General features: G+C 42.6%; 1 protein-coding gene across 1 annotated transcript; it reads right to left on the bottom strand.

The window, feature by feature from the left end:
- Positions 1-774: 774 nt before the first annotated feature.
- LOC308677576 (mitogen-activated protein kinase 1-like) lies at positions 775-10,862 on the bottom strand. Its single transcript, XM_081344112.1, has 9 exons — positions 10,641-10,862; positions 8,793-8,975; positions 8,018-8,207; positions 7,772-7,888; positions 7,099-7,213; positions 6,770-6,901; positions 3,912-4,021; positions 3,296-3,438; positions 775-2,498 (listed from the first exon to the last, which is right to left on the bottom strand). The coding sequence occupies exons 1-8, from the start codon at positions 10,805-10,807 to the stop codon at positions 3,319-3,321; spliced, it is 1,134 nt and encodes a 377-aa protein (XP_081200238.1). The 5' UTR covers positions 10,808-10,862; the 3' UTR covers positions 775-2,498; positions 3,296-3,318.
- Between the last annotated feature and the right edge of the window lie 6,403 nt (positions 10,863-17,265).

The following is a 17,265-nucleotide window of genomic DNA, read 5'->3' on the forward strand; positions in this document are numbered from 1 at the left end:
ACAACTTTGTGATGCAAAGGATGGCATTTCCACTGTGATGCTTGTTCTGTTACTTTGGCAACATCATGGTTAGGTATGATGTATGAGATCATATTACCTCCTGGATAAAAGCATTATGTTATTAACGTGGCCATTTTGTCCCTGAGAAAACTGCAAAGTTGATTTTAAAAATACACAGCTAGGTTGACGATATTCTACTGAGGTTTCCTCACATTGCCTTGAGATTATCTGTAGTAGCACCTTCTTTGTATATAGGTAATCGACTTACAACTTTGTTTAGTAACTGCTCAAAGTTACACAGCACTGGTAAAAAAAGTGACGTATGATCATTTTTCACTCTTCCGACTGTAGCAGCATCCCCATGATCATGTGATCAAAATTCGGACGCCTGGCAACTGGCATATATTTATGACGCTGGCGGTGTCCCAGCGTCACGCGATCACCTTTGGCGATCTTCTGACAAGCAAATTCAATGGGGAAGCCAGATTCATTTACAACCGTGTTACTAACTTAATAACTGCAGTGGTTCACATGAGAACTGTGACAAGAAAGGTTGTAAAATGGGAGGGGGGGAAACTCGTTTAACAAACCATCTTGCTCAGCAATGGAAATTTTGGGCTCAATTGTGCTCACAAGTCGAGGACTACCTGTATTCACCTTGATCTCTGAAATAGGATGCCTGCTCAGGTTACTGACATTGTAACTGCTTTTTAAAAAGGGCTCTAATTTAACAATCCATTCCCCCCACCCCCCAAATTAAGACGTAACAGCCGCTGAAGGAATAAAGGAATGATTTATTTTAGGTCTTTATACAATCCAAAGCAGAGAAGGATGGAGAAGCATTAATTCCCTTTAATGCAAGTTCCTTCAAATGGTAACACACCCTAGGAAGAAAGCTCACTGCATATCATCACAGCTAGGACAAGCAGGCAATGCTGTCTGAACACAGAAGCTTCTCCTTCATTCAAATGGAAACTTAAGGGAAACAAAACAAACAAACAAACAAAACAAAAAAACAAACCCACATCCCAAATCCCATTGTTCTGCTTAGACGCATTTCTCATCTTTGAGAACTGGAATTTGCAGGAAAAAACAACCGTCCAAATTGTTACTGTAAAATGGCACACGTGGAAAGGGAGGGAAGAGGTGGGGCCATCTGAGCAGCAGTTTTCCTGCAAAAGCTTAACTTTCAAGGGGGCAGTGGTTCATTTCCACTCATGACGGTGAACACCCAAACAACCCCCTGAATTTCTCAAAAAAAAAAAAAAAAAAACAAACCCTTTCTACCTGGCAGAGTCTGGTGGTTTTAGGGCAGCAGGACTATCCCTTTAGAAAACAGAACTGTGATTAGTGACTTTCCCATTTTTCCATTCACACTTGCCCCAATCTGTTAAGTTCCACTCCTTGAGGCTCTCTGCTTTGCACGGTGAAGAGGGAGTTAAAAATCGGCATTTAAAAACATTGAGAAAGGAATGGAGGGGGCAGCCATGTTAGTTCGTAGCAGCAAGAAGACAAAGTGCTGTGCCATTGCAGAGGCCGACTGATTTCTCAAGGTATGCAGCGGTTTACACACACATACACACACACACGCACGCGCGCGCACACTCACCCAATTTATTAAATGCAAGGGCGGAGAAGGAAGGCAGACAATGAAAAATCTTAAGTCTCAAGGTTGAGGAAGCAGAAGAAATGTAAGGACTTCCTTTTCATCTGCACAGTTTCTTACACAACAATTAGAAGCGGAGGGAGAAATATTTGTCACTCTCAAACCAGACACTTTTTCCCCCTCATCACAGGATCTTTCCTTGCACGGCATTTCAGAAGTTCCTTAAAATGACCCACCAAGGTTGGATGGGCATTTTAGGTGTTTCAAAAATGGCATAAATCAGCTGATAAAACACCAGCACAGACATGCCCTCTATTTGTGCAGGAAGGAATCAAGGCTCCTGGATTCTTAAGGTGTGTTGCAGAAAAGCTGGGTAGGCAGAGAGTTTTAAGATTCTGCTCCCAGTTTTCAAAATGTAGTGGGGTTCAGAGGATTACAGAAGAAAGATACAAAGGCTATGTCCAGGAACCAGGATTTGATTTCAGTTGCCCTTGCTAATAATGCCCAAGGGATCAGAAAATGGCCTTGCTAAAATAGGATTAGTTTATTAACTCATTAACAAAGACAGTAAAATGCCAAAAAGAGGAGATGACACCCCTCTCGTTGCTTCGAAAAGGGATAAAGGGATGGGAGACTGTTTTCTTTTCCCTCCAGTAGGGAGGGAGCAGCCCCCCCCTTCCCCAACCTGGGCACCAGGGTCTCACCCCAACACATCACATTAAGGGGGTCCAGAGATGGGTTACCAGGGTTCACAGCCACGTAGCAAAGCGCAGTTGTACAGCAAGTCTACAGGGGCACCCTGGAGTTGGTACCCCTGAATCCTGTGTTCCCCTCAACATTCCAAAGGGGGAGCTGGGTACAGTCCCAAATCATCTCCCGGTGAAGCAGCGACCTGAAAGAAGAAGGGATCGCATGAAGATTCACCTGCTGGTGCCTGGGAGGCCTTGACCACAGCTCCGTTATCTATGGTTTCTTGTACATTAAGTTATAGCCACCTTTCATCACTGAATACCAAGGTGTTGTAAAACACAGATGTATCAGAAACAGCTCTTTTCTCTTGCCACAAAGGATTATCGGCCCAGGAGAAGAGCTGTGGCTTACCGCCCTCTGGAACATCAAAGTCTCTGAGGTAAGATCAGTCCCCACCCATCTTAACCTTCCAGAAGGGCCTTAAAACCTGGCCCTGCGGATTGGCGTGAGAGGGGCATTCCAGACTCAAGGTGGATAGTGGACAGAGAGAAGATTCCAGCTCCACCGTTTGTATTTTGCCTCCTGCCTTAGCTGCCTTTCTTAATTTCAATACTAATATCTCATTTTAATATATTTTTTTAATGTTTTATACTATTTTTATTTGTTGCAAGCCACCTAGAGTCACCAGAGGGCAAGATGGACAGCATATCAATTTAATGAATAAATAAGCCCATGGGGATACCAGGGCATTTGCTGATCTTTTTGCACAGGGCCGCTGTTTATCCCACTTGTTTCAAGAGTGAAATAGGCAAATTGATTCTTCCAAGGCAGAGGGCTCTGGGAACGGTGCCTTGCTTAAACAAAACAAAACAAAACCCTCCTGAGATTTACAAATAACCTCATGATCAGGGGATGGGACTCATAGGTTACCTCCCAGGTTGAAAGGTTTTCTGAAGGAGGGGGGCTAAATTAGCCACCCTTGAAGATGAACAGCTATACCTGCCACTGGCCTGAACAGGCTCTCAGGGCCCTTGATAGGCAGGCTGGAATCGTGCAGTTTCTTCAAATATCAGTTCTTTCAGCTTCTCTTTGGGCAAGTCATCCAGCTCCATGTCAAACCTGAACGGTTCCTCAGCAACTGGCTAGTAAGGAGAGAGGAAAAAACCCCAGAATGTAGAAATTCTCCTTTCCCAGCCACTTTTATTTATTATTTATTTATTATTTAAATTTATATACCGCCCTATTCCCATAGGACTCAGGGCGGTTTACAGGGAAAATTAAAATACATAGCATACAAAATTAAAATCAATTAAAACGATTAATTAAATTACAGTCCCTGAAGTTAAACTAAAACCCAATTAAATTAAATTAAATTAAAACCCCTCAGTAGGGCCATTAAGGCCATGACTTTCTGCCCCCTTCTCCAGTCATCCTTTGAAAACAGGGGTCTTCAAACGTAGCCCTTTTATGACTTGTGGACTTCAACTCCCAGAATTCCTCAGCCAGGCATGCCGGCAGAGGAATTCTGGAAGCCCACAAGTCATAAAAGGGCCACGTTTGAAGACAACCCCCCGTTGTAAAAGAACGACCCTCTTCCAAGAAAACAAGCCCGCACCTCATCTGAGGGGTCGTAGTACTGCTCGAGGTAAGGGTGCGCCAAAGACTCCTCCACTGTGATACGCTTATTGGGGTTAAAGGTCAACATTTTATCCAGCAGGTCCAGAGCTGAAAGGGATAAAAAAAAAGTGAAAGGATGCAGGATCAGTTGCTGGACAAACACATGGCAACAAGATTCCATTTTGTTTAGGAAAGGGACGGTTGCCATGCGCCCCCCAGTGGTAGCAGAGAGCAATGCAGGAAACGTTTGGTTTCTGAGATCATTTGTCTCCTCAGCAAGCAGATGGTCTGGAGACTGAGTGGGAGGACTCTGCCTCCCCATAAGAAAAGCCCTGCTGATTCAGACCAGGGATCTGGGCCAGCACCCTCTGTAAAGCCCACAACTCTCCCACAAAACAAAAGCAGAGTGCCTCCGAAGTGGATGGCAGCCTGTTTCCCCCCCCCCCCCAAACTTGGCAACTTAAAACGTGTGGACTTCAACTCCCAGAATTCCCTAGCCAACATGCCGGGAGTTGGTCCAGGCGTCTTAAAAGATGCCAAGACTGGAAAAAAAAGACATTGATTTAAACAGTGGCCACCCCTATTAGGAGAAACATAGTTATCACAGTTACTAGAAATTATGTTTTATTTGCTTTCAAAATGATTGAAGTTACTGACCAATACTTCTCATCTCTTCTTATGTGGCCAGAAATCTCATATAATTTTATAGGAAACAGATCTTCCATTTTTTTGTTCAAAATCTGTTGCCAATTTAATCCACTATCTGTAAATCAGAGCACTGATACAAAAAAAATCAATTCACCTTAATTCAAAGATCATCTTCCTCAACTCACTTTTCTTCCTCAAGAACTCCAATCTTTTCCTAGTCCCCCACCTTTAACCAATTTTGTTGTCTTCTCCAGCTGTTAATTCAATTTTTGAAATGAGACAGTCCAGAACTAAAAGGTAGTTCAAGCCTAGCTAAAAATATTCTTACATGTGGCAAATACTGATACTTTTCTCTTTAATCCTTTTTTTTATAATTTGAAGCTTTTCATTACTATAGCATCCTGAATTCATATGTACAATGATTATATCTCTAATAGAAGTTAAAGTTAACTTTCCTGGTTATTCAGTCTATTCAGATCCTTAAGTCTATTTATCTTAACCCTTATTTAGGAAATAAGTAAGTCTAGCAGGATCTTTATACCAATGTTTTCCACTTTGTACTAACGATGCTGCCTCATGTCTGCCTGGGAAAGACATTTACATAAAAACTGGATTAACAAATGATGGCCAGAACAGACAATAAAAGATAAAGAGGCTTTGAAAACTGATGTTTGCTGGAAAGAAATGATTTCAGAGAAGACAGAAATTGGGTGAATCACATGAAAGTAAGTTTCTATACACCAATGTTATTTACCACCTATAATTTCTTGCATTTTTTTTCTGTGAAAGGATAACATAAACAGACCTTGTACTGACATGTGTGTGTGTGTGTGTGTGTGTGTGTGTGTGTGTGTGTGTGTCATTCTGGAGTTGGTTAATGGACTAAGGCCCCACCTCCTCCCTTTGTGCATCTTGCTCTCTTCCTTGCCATTAATGTTTAACCTTGTTTTTTGAGATTCTAAGCTGCCTTGAGTCACTTCTAGGCAAGATAAACAACGTATAAGTTTAATAAATAAATAAAACATACTATTACGTAATAATGTTACAATATAACATATAATAGTATAATGTAAGTAACGTTGAACGTCAGGGCACTCCTAGTCTACTTAGAATCCCCTTCCATCACCAAAGCAAAATCATTTTGTCCAAAAAAAAAAAGGAACCAAACTTTTGGCCCTCTTCCAGTAACATTATTTCACCACCACCACATACCGTGTGGATCCTTCAACCACACAAAAAATGCCTGCTTCTGTTACAGATTAAGCTGCTCTGGGAACCAGCTGTATTTGAAAAACTACACATCAATGTCACACAAGAGAACTTCTAAAAGCTTTTAGAATTAGTTTAAGGTACTTTGCATATTTTTCTCTCACCCCTTCAGCATGTATCTTCCACGGAAAGCTGGGAATGATGCTGACTGTAGTATATACATTTAAACATTATGTATCGAGGAAGACTGATCTAGAATGCATATTTGTGAATTGTGAGGTACAACTTAAGAGAGAAAGGAAGTCAGTCTTCCTGCCCTGGGTTATAGAGAATGCACATTTCAGCACAGACTGCTTAAATGATAGAATTCTGTTTTCTTGCTAATCCTTATTGGAACCTAACAGCCTAAATCTGGGGTGGGGAACTATGGCCCTTTTATGAGTTGTGGACCTCAACTCCCAGAATTCCTGAGCCAGTCATTTAGGCCATAGTTCCCCATTCTGGCCTAAATGAAAGAAGACATGGGGCCATTCTGCCTATACTGTACCATGTGTGCTGTTTTAGGCAACTAAATTTCCACACCATTCAGTTTTTGCCTAAAGATCTCTAACTGCATTAAAAAGGACAGCCAGTTTCTAAATGACAAAGTCTACAAATAGTTTTTGCCCAAACTGGGTCCTGCTAGTAGATGGATGGCTTGGTGAAAGTTTTACAGAACAGTTGAGGATATAGAAGTTTAACTTCTAAATAAAGTAACAGTGGGAAGACTGTTACTAGATCATACAGATGGGCTCCTCCATATATAAAGTGTGCAATTAAAAAAACAACCTGATGTCAGAACATTGGTTTCGATGGAACATTAACAGTGCCTACCAAGCTACAAAAAGCTGAAGAATTCTGGCCTGTCAGCCAGTGGCTGATGATTGATTTATCAACAAAGAGCCAAACATGCCAGCCAAAGGATGAAGCTGTGCATTTTCAGCCTTCTTTCTCCCTTACCTTTGGGATCAGCCTTTGGGAACAGTTTAGCCCAAGGAACTTTAGGCTTTTGAGGCAATGACTGGAGATAATTGCGAGCCTTCGTGTTGATGATGCAGTTCAGGTCATCCTGAGACGGGGAACCCAAAATACCTGTAGAGATGAGTGAAGAGAGAGCCATTGCATATCTAGGATACTACACGCCCTAGAGGAGAAATGGGCATTAAAGTTACAACGGGGAGGCCTGATGCAACAGGAGAAAGGTAGAATCTGTTACACAACTCATTCAAGAAGCTGCTCAGAAGTAGGCTACCCTGTCAAAGGCTTTGCTCAGTCGCCTTTCCTCTTACCCAGGATGTGGTTCAGCTGGTCCAGGTAGTGCTTGCCAGGAAAGATGGGTCGATTTGATAGCATCTCAGCCAAGATGCAACCCACTGACCATATATCAATGGATTTAGTGTAGCCCTGGAAAGGTGGAGAAGACACAGAAATAGAAGCTGAGGGTTTCTGACTGATCCCACTCTGCTCTCAGCTGCTATTAGGCCATGCATTGACATGGATGTGCTTCCTCCCTAGTAAATAAAACTTTTCAGTTTAATGTAAGAGAGGCACCTTAAACTGTGGACCCAGAAAAGGAAACATTTTCAGGAAAACTTAAGCTTCTGCAGCCTAGCCTATGCCTCAGTCTTCCTCATACTAGCATCCTTCAGTTAGGCCTCTGTGTGGGATAGGTATGCTAGAATTGCTACGGTAATTTGTACAAGTAAGTGAAAGAAAATATGAGACATGTGATACTGTGGTTCCACTGCACATTGAAGCTTTATAAATATCCATTTATCCATTTGATCCGGTTTTGGAACTTAATGATCTGGTTTTTACAACTTAATCATGGCTATGCAAGGTGTTACCTTTCCTTTTTTTTTGAGAAGCTGGGAAACTTCATGCTCAGCTAAATTGGAGGCATAACAACTGGGCCTTTTAGGTGTTCTGGCTAACATGTTCTATTCAATTTGCTTAATTTACCTTGGAATTTAACATGATTTCAGGAGCTCGATACCAGCGAGTGGCAACATACTCTGTTAAGAATCCTGTGTGATCGTGGTCTGGATCAGCAATTCGGGCTAAGCCAAAATCACAGATCTGTAAGAAGAGAAAGAACCATGGAGTGGCAACCCCCAAATAAATGGAGGATTAATTGCACTGCAGAATGAAGCAGGGAAGAGACTGTTGGCAAGTGCAGAAGGCCTAGCAAAAGATTTAGAATGCCACCTTCAGGTCACAGGTGGTGTTGATGAGAAGATTGCTGGGCTTCAAATCCCTATGAAGCACATTGGCAGAGTGAATGTATTTCAGCCCTCGAAGAATCTGATAGAGGAAGTAGCAGATATGGTCGTTGCTGAGCTGCTGGGTCTTCAGAAGCTTATAGAGATCCGTCTCCATCAAATCCTGAACTATATATCTGAAAAAAGACAAATAATACCCCTCTCCACCAGGAAAGGGGAAGGAAGGGAAGCTGTCAAGGAAAGTAACCTCCTGCAAAGAAGGCAGCATCTCCACAAGTGGTCAGATAAATGATATCAGTGACCACAAATTGCGTTTGCTTTTAATAGCTCAATTAAAACCAGAAAGAACAACTGAAGCCAGATTCATACCACATTCAATTTATCTCCTGTACAAAGTAGATCATCACCACTTTACCAGCTGCTGTATAAAAATAAAGGGACGCGACTAAAACAGCGTTCTTAATTTTAGAGGACCTAAGAGAAGAAGAGACAACCATTTCATAAGTCCAATTATTAAGAAAGCAATACCTGGAGCCATGCCAGGAGGCAAATGGAAGCCAGCCCAGATGCTGGCATAATCATACCTATTTTACATCATTATATTCAGAAGGAGCTAAAGCTTCTAAGCAGTGCATTTCATTAAAAAGGGACCCGAATAAGATTGAATAGATTATTGTAGAACATTTTCTCAGTGTGTACGCCTTTCTACAAACAGATCTCCTTCCACACATGAAAAGACACAAGATGGTTTGCAAGGATACACATCACGCATCTGATCAATGGTAGGTGCACGAAGAATGTCATTAATGCCAATGACATTTTCATGCTTGAAGCGCAGAAGAATCTTGATCTCTCGCAGTGTGCGTTGGCAGTATGTCTGGTGCTCAAAAGGACTGATCTTTTTGATCGCAGCTCGGATCTTGTTGACGTGATCATACGACGAGCTGTTCAGAAACAAAGGCAAATGCATACCAGTCCTCGATATATTTTTACTTAATTTCTACAGCTGCTCATCTCAGACAAGTGACTCTACAATCTTTTACTATCAAAACTGATAAATCATTTCACTCTCCAATAGAAGAGGATCCCTCTAGAAATTCACAACAAGAAGAAACATTCTATACACAAGATAATCCACCAGAAAGCTTGAATGTTTTTTAATTTTGGACTTTAACAAAAGAGCAAAGGAAGGAATGAGAAAACACTAATAACACATTGTACCAATGTGGGACAACAACTATTATGATCTGAGAAAGAGCTGGCTGTTGCCAAGGCTACGGAACAGAAGTGAAACCTCTGAGATCTCAACAGCAGATAGGTTTTGCAAATCTAGAAAACTGGGTTATTTGATAAGTATATCATGCAAATACGGTTATCGCCATCAAATACACATTCTACCACAGAAACACTTGGGGATTGTGTTGCACTGACTAATACAAAGTACATTAGTTCCAAACCTACAAAGATTAGATTATGAGCAATAAAAAATGGACTATTACGGAATACGGAAAGCCTGATACAAAACACAAGTTACTGATGTTAAACGAATGGCTGTTTGGAATATTTCAGTAAACATGTTGAGAATCATCGCAGCAACAGTGCAGCGCCTAAGACAGTCCTGCTTACTATAGCCTAGGCTTTAATGTAAACCAAACGCTGAACAGAGCACAGAAGCCAGCAGGTATTATAATTAGATCAATTAGTATCTATATAACACTTAGCACAGTTGGTGAAAATAGATCTGCCCTGAAGGGACAGTGATCTAAACAGGCCAGACGCTGGCTGAGGTTGACACCTGGATGGGGGCTGCTGTGCAGCTTAGTAACTATAATGCATCAAGATTTATTGGAGAGGTAACAGGCTTGCCAACACTTCAAAGAAATGCTCGGGGTGGGGTGGGGTGGGGCTCTGTGATTTATGGAACCAAATAAAGTTCATCAGGCTGTTTTACTGACCCTGCTGCACCCACAGAGAAAAGGAAAGTGTTAACCTTCGCGGGTTTTTTTTTTGGTTCGTTTTTGGTTTTTTGCATCTCGACACTGACAAGTGCAAAAAGTATTAACCAAGTTACCGGCAATAAACCAACTCCCGGCTGCAAGGCACCCCTACTAAGCCTTTCACAGGAAATCTGCAAATATTGGCACAGGAAGATAACAGCCTGCGAAGGCTGGTTTCGGGGAGGCGCTCGGAATACAACAATGACTTGGCAGGGCCGGCCGCGTCGGCTGTTTGGGGGGGGGGGGGTTAAAAGGCAGATTTGACAGCAAGCCTCTGCAAAGCGCCCTGCAACGGAATGGAGCAAGAGGCCGGCTGCGGAAGGAAAAGGTCCGCCGGGCAGGGACCCTTAAGGGAGTTGAGGCGCGTGAGGTGTGTGTGTGTGTGTGGGGAAGAGAGAAAGCAAGTTCCAGATCCAGCAAAATAACACGCAACCCCCCTTGCAAGACTTTTCGGTAACTAAGAAACAACATGGCGGAAGCGTTTTAAAAGAGGGTACGGTGGCCGGGCGAAGCCAGTTTTGTAGGAAGAGGCACGCCGGACCAATCTCTCGGCCGTTTCGCCCAGGTATGGCTCCCGTTCAGGGTCAATCTGCAGGGCTCGCGCTCGCTTACCAGACCATGCCGTACGCCCCCTCGCCGATGTACTGCAGGTCCGTATAACGTGGTCCCACGTCAAACGCCTGCCCTTTTACTGTCTCCGCTCCCAGCCTTGGCACTCCAGGCACCGGCACGGCTCCCGCCCCGCCCGGGGCCGCTGTCGCCGCCGCCGCTGCAGCCATGGCTGATCTAAATCAAGAAGCTCCCGCAGCCGCTCCTATCCCCGCTTTACCCGGAACCGACACCGCCCGACAAGCACCGCGCATGCGCTCCTCGAAGGAACGCCAAGAAAAAGCACTGCCCATGCGCTCCTCGGGAGCTGCGGCTGGAGCTGCTTCAAACGGCGCATGCGTCCGTGTTGCCTTACTGGAGCTGTGCGGGCCGCGGCGCGTCTGGATTGGATAGAAATGTCAGGAGCCCAACCCGGAAGCGCCGCGCCCAAAACATTCCACACCACGGTGAGGTCCCACCCTCGGGCTCGCGCGCGCTTGACTCCCATTGGGCCCCGCCTTTTGGCTCAGCGCACCTCCAATCCTCTCCTTGACGCTGCGCGTCTGCATCTTTAGAGCTTTTAAGAGATGCTTTCCCTCCCTCCAAATCCGGGGTTCGAATCCCGAAATGGGAACGGAAAGTGGGTGCACGACACGAGTTCCCTTAGCCACGGTCCACTTAAGCCAGGTTTCTGATTTCGCAAGACCCACTGAACCAGGCGCTAAGTGCTGGAAACTATGCAGCGATCCAAGTTGGAAAACAAAACGACGATTCGGGAGTGACGCCCGTCGCACCTGTTGACTGCTCCATCCATCAAACGTTTGATGGAAGGAGTTGCAGCAGGTTCGCCTTTCTGCGTCTTGAATCCGGATCGCTGCAAAGTCCTGCTAAATATGTTGCCTGGGTTTGCAAGATTTTTGTAGGCTCCATCAAGGAAAAGCGAAGAGGCAACGCTGGGGTGCTATAGGATGCTTTCTTTTGGGGCAGGATATAGGGCAATTTTACCGATTGCAGCACTGCGGTTTTCAGGGGTTTCCCCCTCGAAAGGTAGGAATGGCTTTGTAGATGTTAGCAATCTGCAATGAAAAGATGGAAGCAGATTTTCCACCCGAAGTTAGAGTAGTGCTCTAGTTTGTGGCTTAGTGTATTGTGGGAATACGGCCTTTATTTTTTGAACAACCAGTCTAATTTCTTCTATCCTGTAAATAAAGAAATACTTGAGTTTCAGTTGTGCAGTGGCAAGAATCCTCCCCAGGCTGCCTTTATTTGCTATATTTATTAACTTTCCGCCTTCCCTTCAAAGCCAGCCTTTGAAGTGCTTTACAATAAAAATATACCCAATCCATTTTCTAAAATACATCTGGCTGGAAATCAACAAACACATTTGAAATTCCACCAACTGAAAAAAGCATTCAGAATAACCCCTGTAATAGCAAAAACCACATGTTTAATCTTTTTGCTGAAGGCACAGTGAAAAAGGTAAGATTTCACCCCACCCACAGGAGAGAAAAAACAGACTGGCAGCTGGGTCAGTAATGACAGAATAGACTAAGTAACAGAATGACATATTTGGAAGGGACCTTGGAGGTCTTCCAGTCCAACCCCCTTCTCAGAAAACCCTATATCATTTCAGACAAATGGTTGTCCAAGTAGTAATCTGAACTTGATTGCTGATAGACCTTAATGGGTTACTTTAGGGGAAAAATATTTCTCCAGTGTAGCTCTCCTGAAAACAGCAAATACATTGTTTATATCTCTGCCATTTAAAATTACAGTATGGTTTTTGTCAGTCTAAAATATATGCATCACAATCCAATGTATTCTATAAGCATTTTACACCCTTAAAACTGATTGTAGTTTTTTTTTATTTTCAGTCCTTAGTTAATGTAACAGAAGCATTGCTAATCTGATTCTAAATAGTGATTGGAGTGCATGATCTAAAACTTTGGGTTTTAAGGATTTATTCTTCTTCAGTTTCTTAAGACTCAAGTTGTTTAAAAGGAAGCATTAGTATTTGGGGTTGAGGTCAAATCCAGACAACAGCTAATTCAGTACTTTGATGAACATCACAGCGCATACGAATCAAGATATGCTCAAAAAACTAGCCACCATATTCTACCCAAATGGAAAATTATAAGTCATCTTTAAGGGAAGATTGTAATGGAAAATAACACAGTAATCCAACCAATCTATATTGAATGCGAGGATTTGAACAGGGGACACCTATTTCACAGAATGTCTTTTGCACAAAAGAAAGCTTTTTCAGTGGTTATTCCAGTTATGCTATACCTTCATTCAAGGAAGATTAGGAGGCATCTACCCCAGGATCTAAATTTTTCCAGGCAGTTTCCATCTGTTTTAACTTTGTGGCTTTACTGCTGATATATTTATTATAATGTTTTATTTATTTAATCCAATTGGATACAGCCCTGGTACTCAGATTGCCCCAGAAACGAGAGGCATAGTAATTCTGGAGAAGGATCGTGCCTGAATTTTGGGTGACCCTATGTAGGTCAGACATTAGGGGGAAAAATCAAATTCCAAAAATAAGGTAATACAAGAAAGTAAAAGTGAAGTAAAACAAAGCAACATTAAAATAAGATACAGATGTGCACCTAATATATAATGTATAAGAAGAGGTATCTAAATTAAAAAAAATCAAAAGCTAATTGATTTTAACTATTGATTATGTGCCATCTAGTCATGTTTTGACTTTTAGTAATACTTTTTTCCAGGTTGATCTTTCCCAAACTTGCTTCTTCCAACAGTGGACCAATTACCACTGTATTTGATTCTATTCTCTTCTCTTCCATCTTTCCCAACGTGATATGAGAGGGGGAGAGGAGAAATAAAACATAGGACAATCATTATCTAGCAGGTGAGAAGGTTAAACTATTGATTTCCTCATAGTAATAGCAATTGCACAGAAATTGGTTACCTCCCCAGATACTAAAAGCAACATCAATCAGAAAAAGGGGAGCTTGCTTAATAGATCAGTTTTACATGTGTTACTATGGTCCTAAGGTTGCCTGGCAATGCAGGAATATAGAACAAGCTTGGTATCTCCTAGTAGCTGATTAGCTTTATGCTGTGGTATTATTGTATCTTCTCTCTGTTAGCAGAGGTGGTACGGGTTAAATCTTGTCAAAGGAAAAAGCTCTTCGATGGGGCACCCTCAAGATGTTCATTAAATAATTAGCTGGGATAAGTGCTTTTCCACCCAAACCATTCCCATGGGAAGTGATGAGAGTGCTCTGGTGAGCATCAAAGCCAATATCAAAACCACACTGTCTCAATTCTGCATTGCCTGCCTCAGGCCCTCAGAAAATTAGATAACAGACTGAGAGGTCAAATTTCTTGAGATTTAGCTCTGTGCCTTTTCCAGGCTGAGTGAAAATTGTCCATGAGGCTCAACCAGGCAAAATTTCCTCTGTAAAGACTAGTTTATTTTACAGTTCAAGGGAGGGATTTGGCTTAACATCTATAAAGGTAAAGGTTCCCCCGCACATGCGTGCTAGTCGTTTCCAACTCTAGGGGCCGGTGCTCATCTCCGTTTCAAAGCCGAAGAGCCAGCGTTTGTCCGAGGACATCTCCGTGGTCATGTGGCCGGCATGACTAGACGCCAAAGGCGCACGGAACGCTGTTACCTTCCCACCGGAGCGGTCCCTATTTTTCTACTTGCATTTTTACGTGCTTTCGAACTGCTAGGTTGGCAGAAGCTGGGACGAGTAACAGGCGCTCACTCTGTTACGCAGCACTCGGGATTCGACCCGCCAAACTGCCGACCTTCTGATCGACAAGCTCAGCGTCCTAACCCATCTATACTTAGCCACAAAAATCTATTGGGTAATCTAGATCTAGTCACTGGCTGGTTCACACATTGTGTGAAAGTGCAAGATTGTGGTTTAGCTTAACTGTAGATGTCGCTTAATGTCTTTGCATGTTGACACCAACTAATTGTGATTTACCCAATAAACCTTGATTAAACCACAATGGCTTAACAGTGCATAAACTAAGCTGCAAGCAACTCTTCAAACCCTTTTTTTCTTGTAGTCGTATTTATGTGAAACTTAATCAAATGTAATAGTGGACCTGGTCTTCTACACCATTCAAAGAGCCATACTTGGCCTAAAACATATTGTGTACTTTTGGCTTAATGTAGTGTGAAGCACCACGTCTTTTTTCAAGGATTGCTGTAAGAATCAAGGGGGAAATGGGTGTATGCAGCCTGTATCCTACCTTGAGGTCCTTGAAATACAGAAATACAGGATGATTAAAAAAAAAGTTATAGACTGCATTGATATGAATTATTGCGAACAGTGGATAGAAAGCCTGTCAGATGCAATAAGCTGGATTTTTTTAAAGATAAAGTTAATAAACATGATAAAACATAAAAATATTTAATTTTATACAAAGTGGTGATAATGAAATTCTTCTAACTTTAATGTATTAAATGAATTTTAGTATATAGTGCTAGGAGTGTTCTTCATTCAAACTGATTCCAATGACAAATATTTTTCACTTTGACAGCATGGTTTGAGATAGAATCTAATACAGCACATGAGAGGCAGTTTGGTGTAATGGCTAAGGCATCAGGCTAGAAACAGGAGACTGAGTTCTAGTCCTGCCTTGGGCACAAAGCCAGCTGTGTGACTTTGAGCCAGTCACTTTCTCTCAGCTCAGCAATGGCAAACCGCTTCTGGCAAACCTGGCCAAGAAATCTACAGGGAATTGTCCAGGCAGTCTCCAAGAATTGGGCCGCTGTTAAGCGGGGGGGGGGGGGGGAATAATACCGTAAATTCAACCGTAGTTGAATTTAAAATGTTTTTCCTTTCTCTCTCTACTCATCACTCACATGATTGCTTAGCAGAAAAATGCAAGCCAGATGTCACACAGAAGGTACCAATTGTCTTGATGTGATGTCTATGGTTGAAAATGATCTCCATACTAAACATGCAGCTTTCTGTCTCTCTTCTCCTAAGTAAGACTTCCCAGCAAATGTGAACTGGATTGCAACGATTGTACTTGCAGTTTTCAAACAGTGTAAAGTTGGTCTGTGGTTTGTGCTGCCAAGCACTGAAGGTGATTCATCTGGAATGATTGCCTAACTGTGTTCCTGTTTCTCAAGGCTGAACTTAAAGAAACCAAGGAAGATATTCCCCTTGGCAGTCAGAATCCAGTGCCAGGAAAGATGGAGGTAATTCAAATATTGTTCAGTCCTGGAATTGTATTTCCAGACCCAGGAAAATTGCTTTGCCTTTCCACCTTAAAATCTTAGTTCTGTCTGAGGTCCCCAAGTTGTCATTTCTCCCACCAATAACATCAGCGATTGTGCTGTTTAAATTTCCTTTGCAGGTAAGTACTGTGTTTATTCACTTTCAACTATAAAAGTATTTTCCTGCTATTCTATTTCAATGCCTCCCAATGATTCTGGGTGCTGTTTATGACCTGCAAAGCTCTTTCTGGTTGAATAGCTCCCTCTTCTTGTAGGTCAGGATGATCAACCCTTGGCTGCAGCCTTCCCCTGCCTGCCCCATTTGTGCATCCCAAAATATGACAGCAAATCCTTTCAATACTGCAGTTTCAGTTTTTTTGAAGAGAAAGTGTCAAAATGCAGGCAGTAAGCCATCCCTATTTAGCCTTTAAGTCTTCCCCACAACCACATAAAAGCAGGTTGAAAAGATATGCCTTACCCACTCTGATGATGTCACTGACCATGCATCCCACACATTTAAATAAATAAATAAAATAAATAAAAAATGTAAAAAATACAGTAAAATCCGATATCCCCCTTGCCATGACCTCCTCCACAGGGCATTTTTATCTTCCTCTCAATTCTTTCCACAATCTGATGGAGAAGATGGCTAGAACATTAAGGACAAGAAAATGCAGGCTAGATCTGGCTGCTTCTATTGAAAATGTGTTCTGCACTGAAGCCTACTAGAATCACATTTGGGCAACACATGAGTGCTTGAACCCGTTAAACATCTAGAGCAGGGGTGTCAAACTGCTGGCCCGTGGGCCGGATGCATCATGCCGAAACCACGCCCACCCCAGCTCCGGCAATGGGTAAAAAGTCGCGATACGTCACGTGACGTGGCGAGTTTGACACCCCTGATCTAGAAGCTATATCTATATATGTTAAGTTTGGGGATAGGTTGTGACATACATGTTGTTGGAAGCTGGCTGGGAAAGTTGCAGATTACGATCGTAGGACCCCAGGTTGCTGCAACCGTCAAAAATATATGCCTGTTTATCAAGCGCCTGACTTCTGACTAGCGGAATGTGGCGATGCCGTGACAGTTATAAGTACAGGCTGGTCCTGAGTCACCTTTTTTCAGTGTTGTTGTAAATTTGAATGGTTGCTAAATAAGTAGTTGTTAAGTCAAGGACTACTATAGTAATAGTAATTTATTTTTATTTATTTTTATTACATTTATATCCCGCCCTTCTCCGAAGACTCAGGGCGGCTTACAAGCTTAGCAATAGCCTTCATTCTATGTATATGCCTGCTTATTGGGGCTTTTGCCCCCCCCCAAGCGGCATTATTACAAAGTCAGCTTATTGCCCCCAACAATCTGGGTCCTCATTTTACCTACCTCGGAAGGATGGAAGGCTGAGTCAACCTTGAGCCTGGTGGGATGCGAAC

Source organism: Vipera berus (genome assembly GCF_964194415.1).
Source record: "Vipera berus genome assembly, chromosome: Z".
NCBI lineage: Eukaryota > Metazoa > Chordata > Lepidosauria > Squamata > Viperidae > Vipera > Vipera berus.

What these genes read in the sequence shown, in the direction of transcription:
- LOC308677576 (XM_081344112.1), bottom strand. Translation starts at nt 10,807, where the DNA reads ATGGCTGCAGCGGCGGCGGCGACAGCGGCCCCGGGCGGGGCGGGAGCC. An exon ending in CCAGCTGAACCACATCCTGG is followed by an intron (nt 6,902 to 7,098) that starts GTAAGAGGAAAG and finishes TCATCTCTACAG; the next exon opens with GTATTTTGGGTTCCCCGTCT. An exon ending in CCCAAAGGCTGATCCCAAAG is followed by an intron (nt 4,022 to 6,769) that starts GTAAGGGAGAAA and finishes TATCCCTTTCAG; the next exon opens with CTCTGGACCTGCTGGATAAA.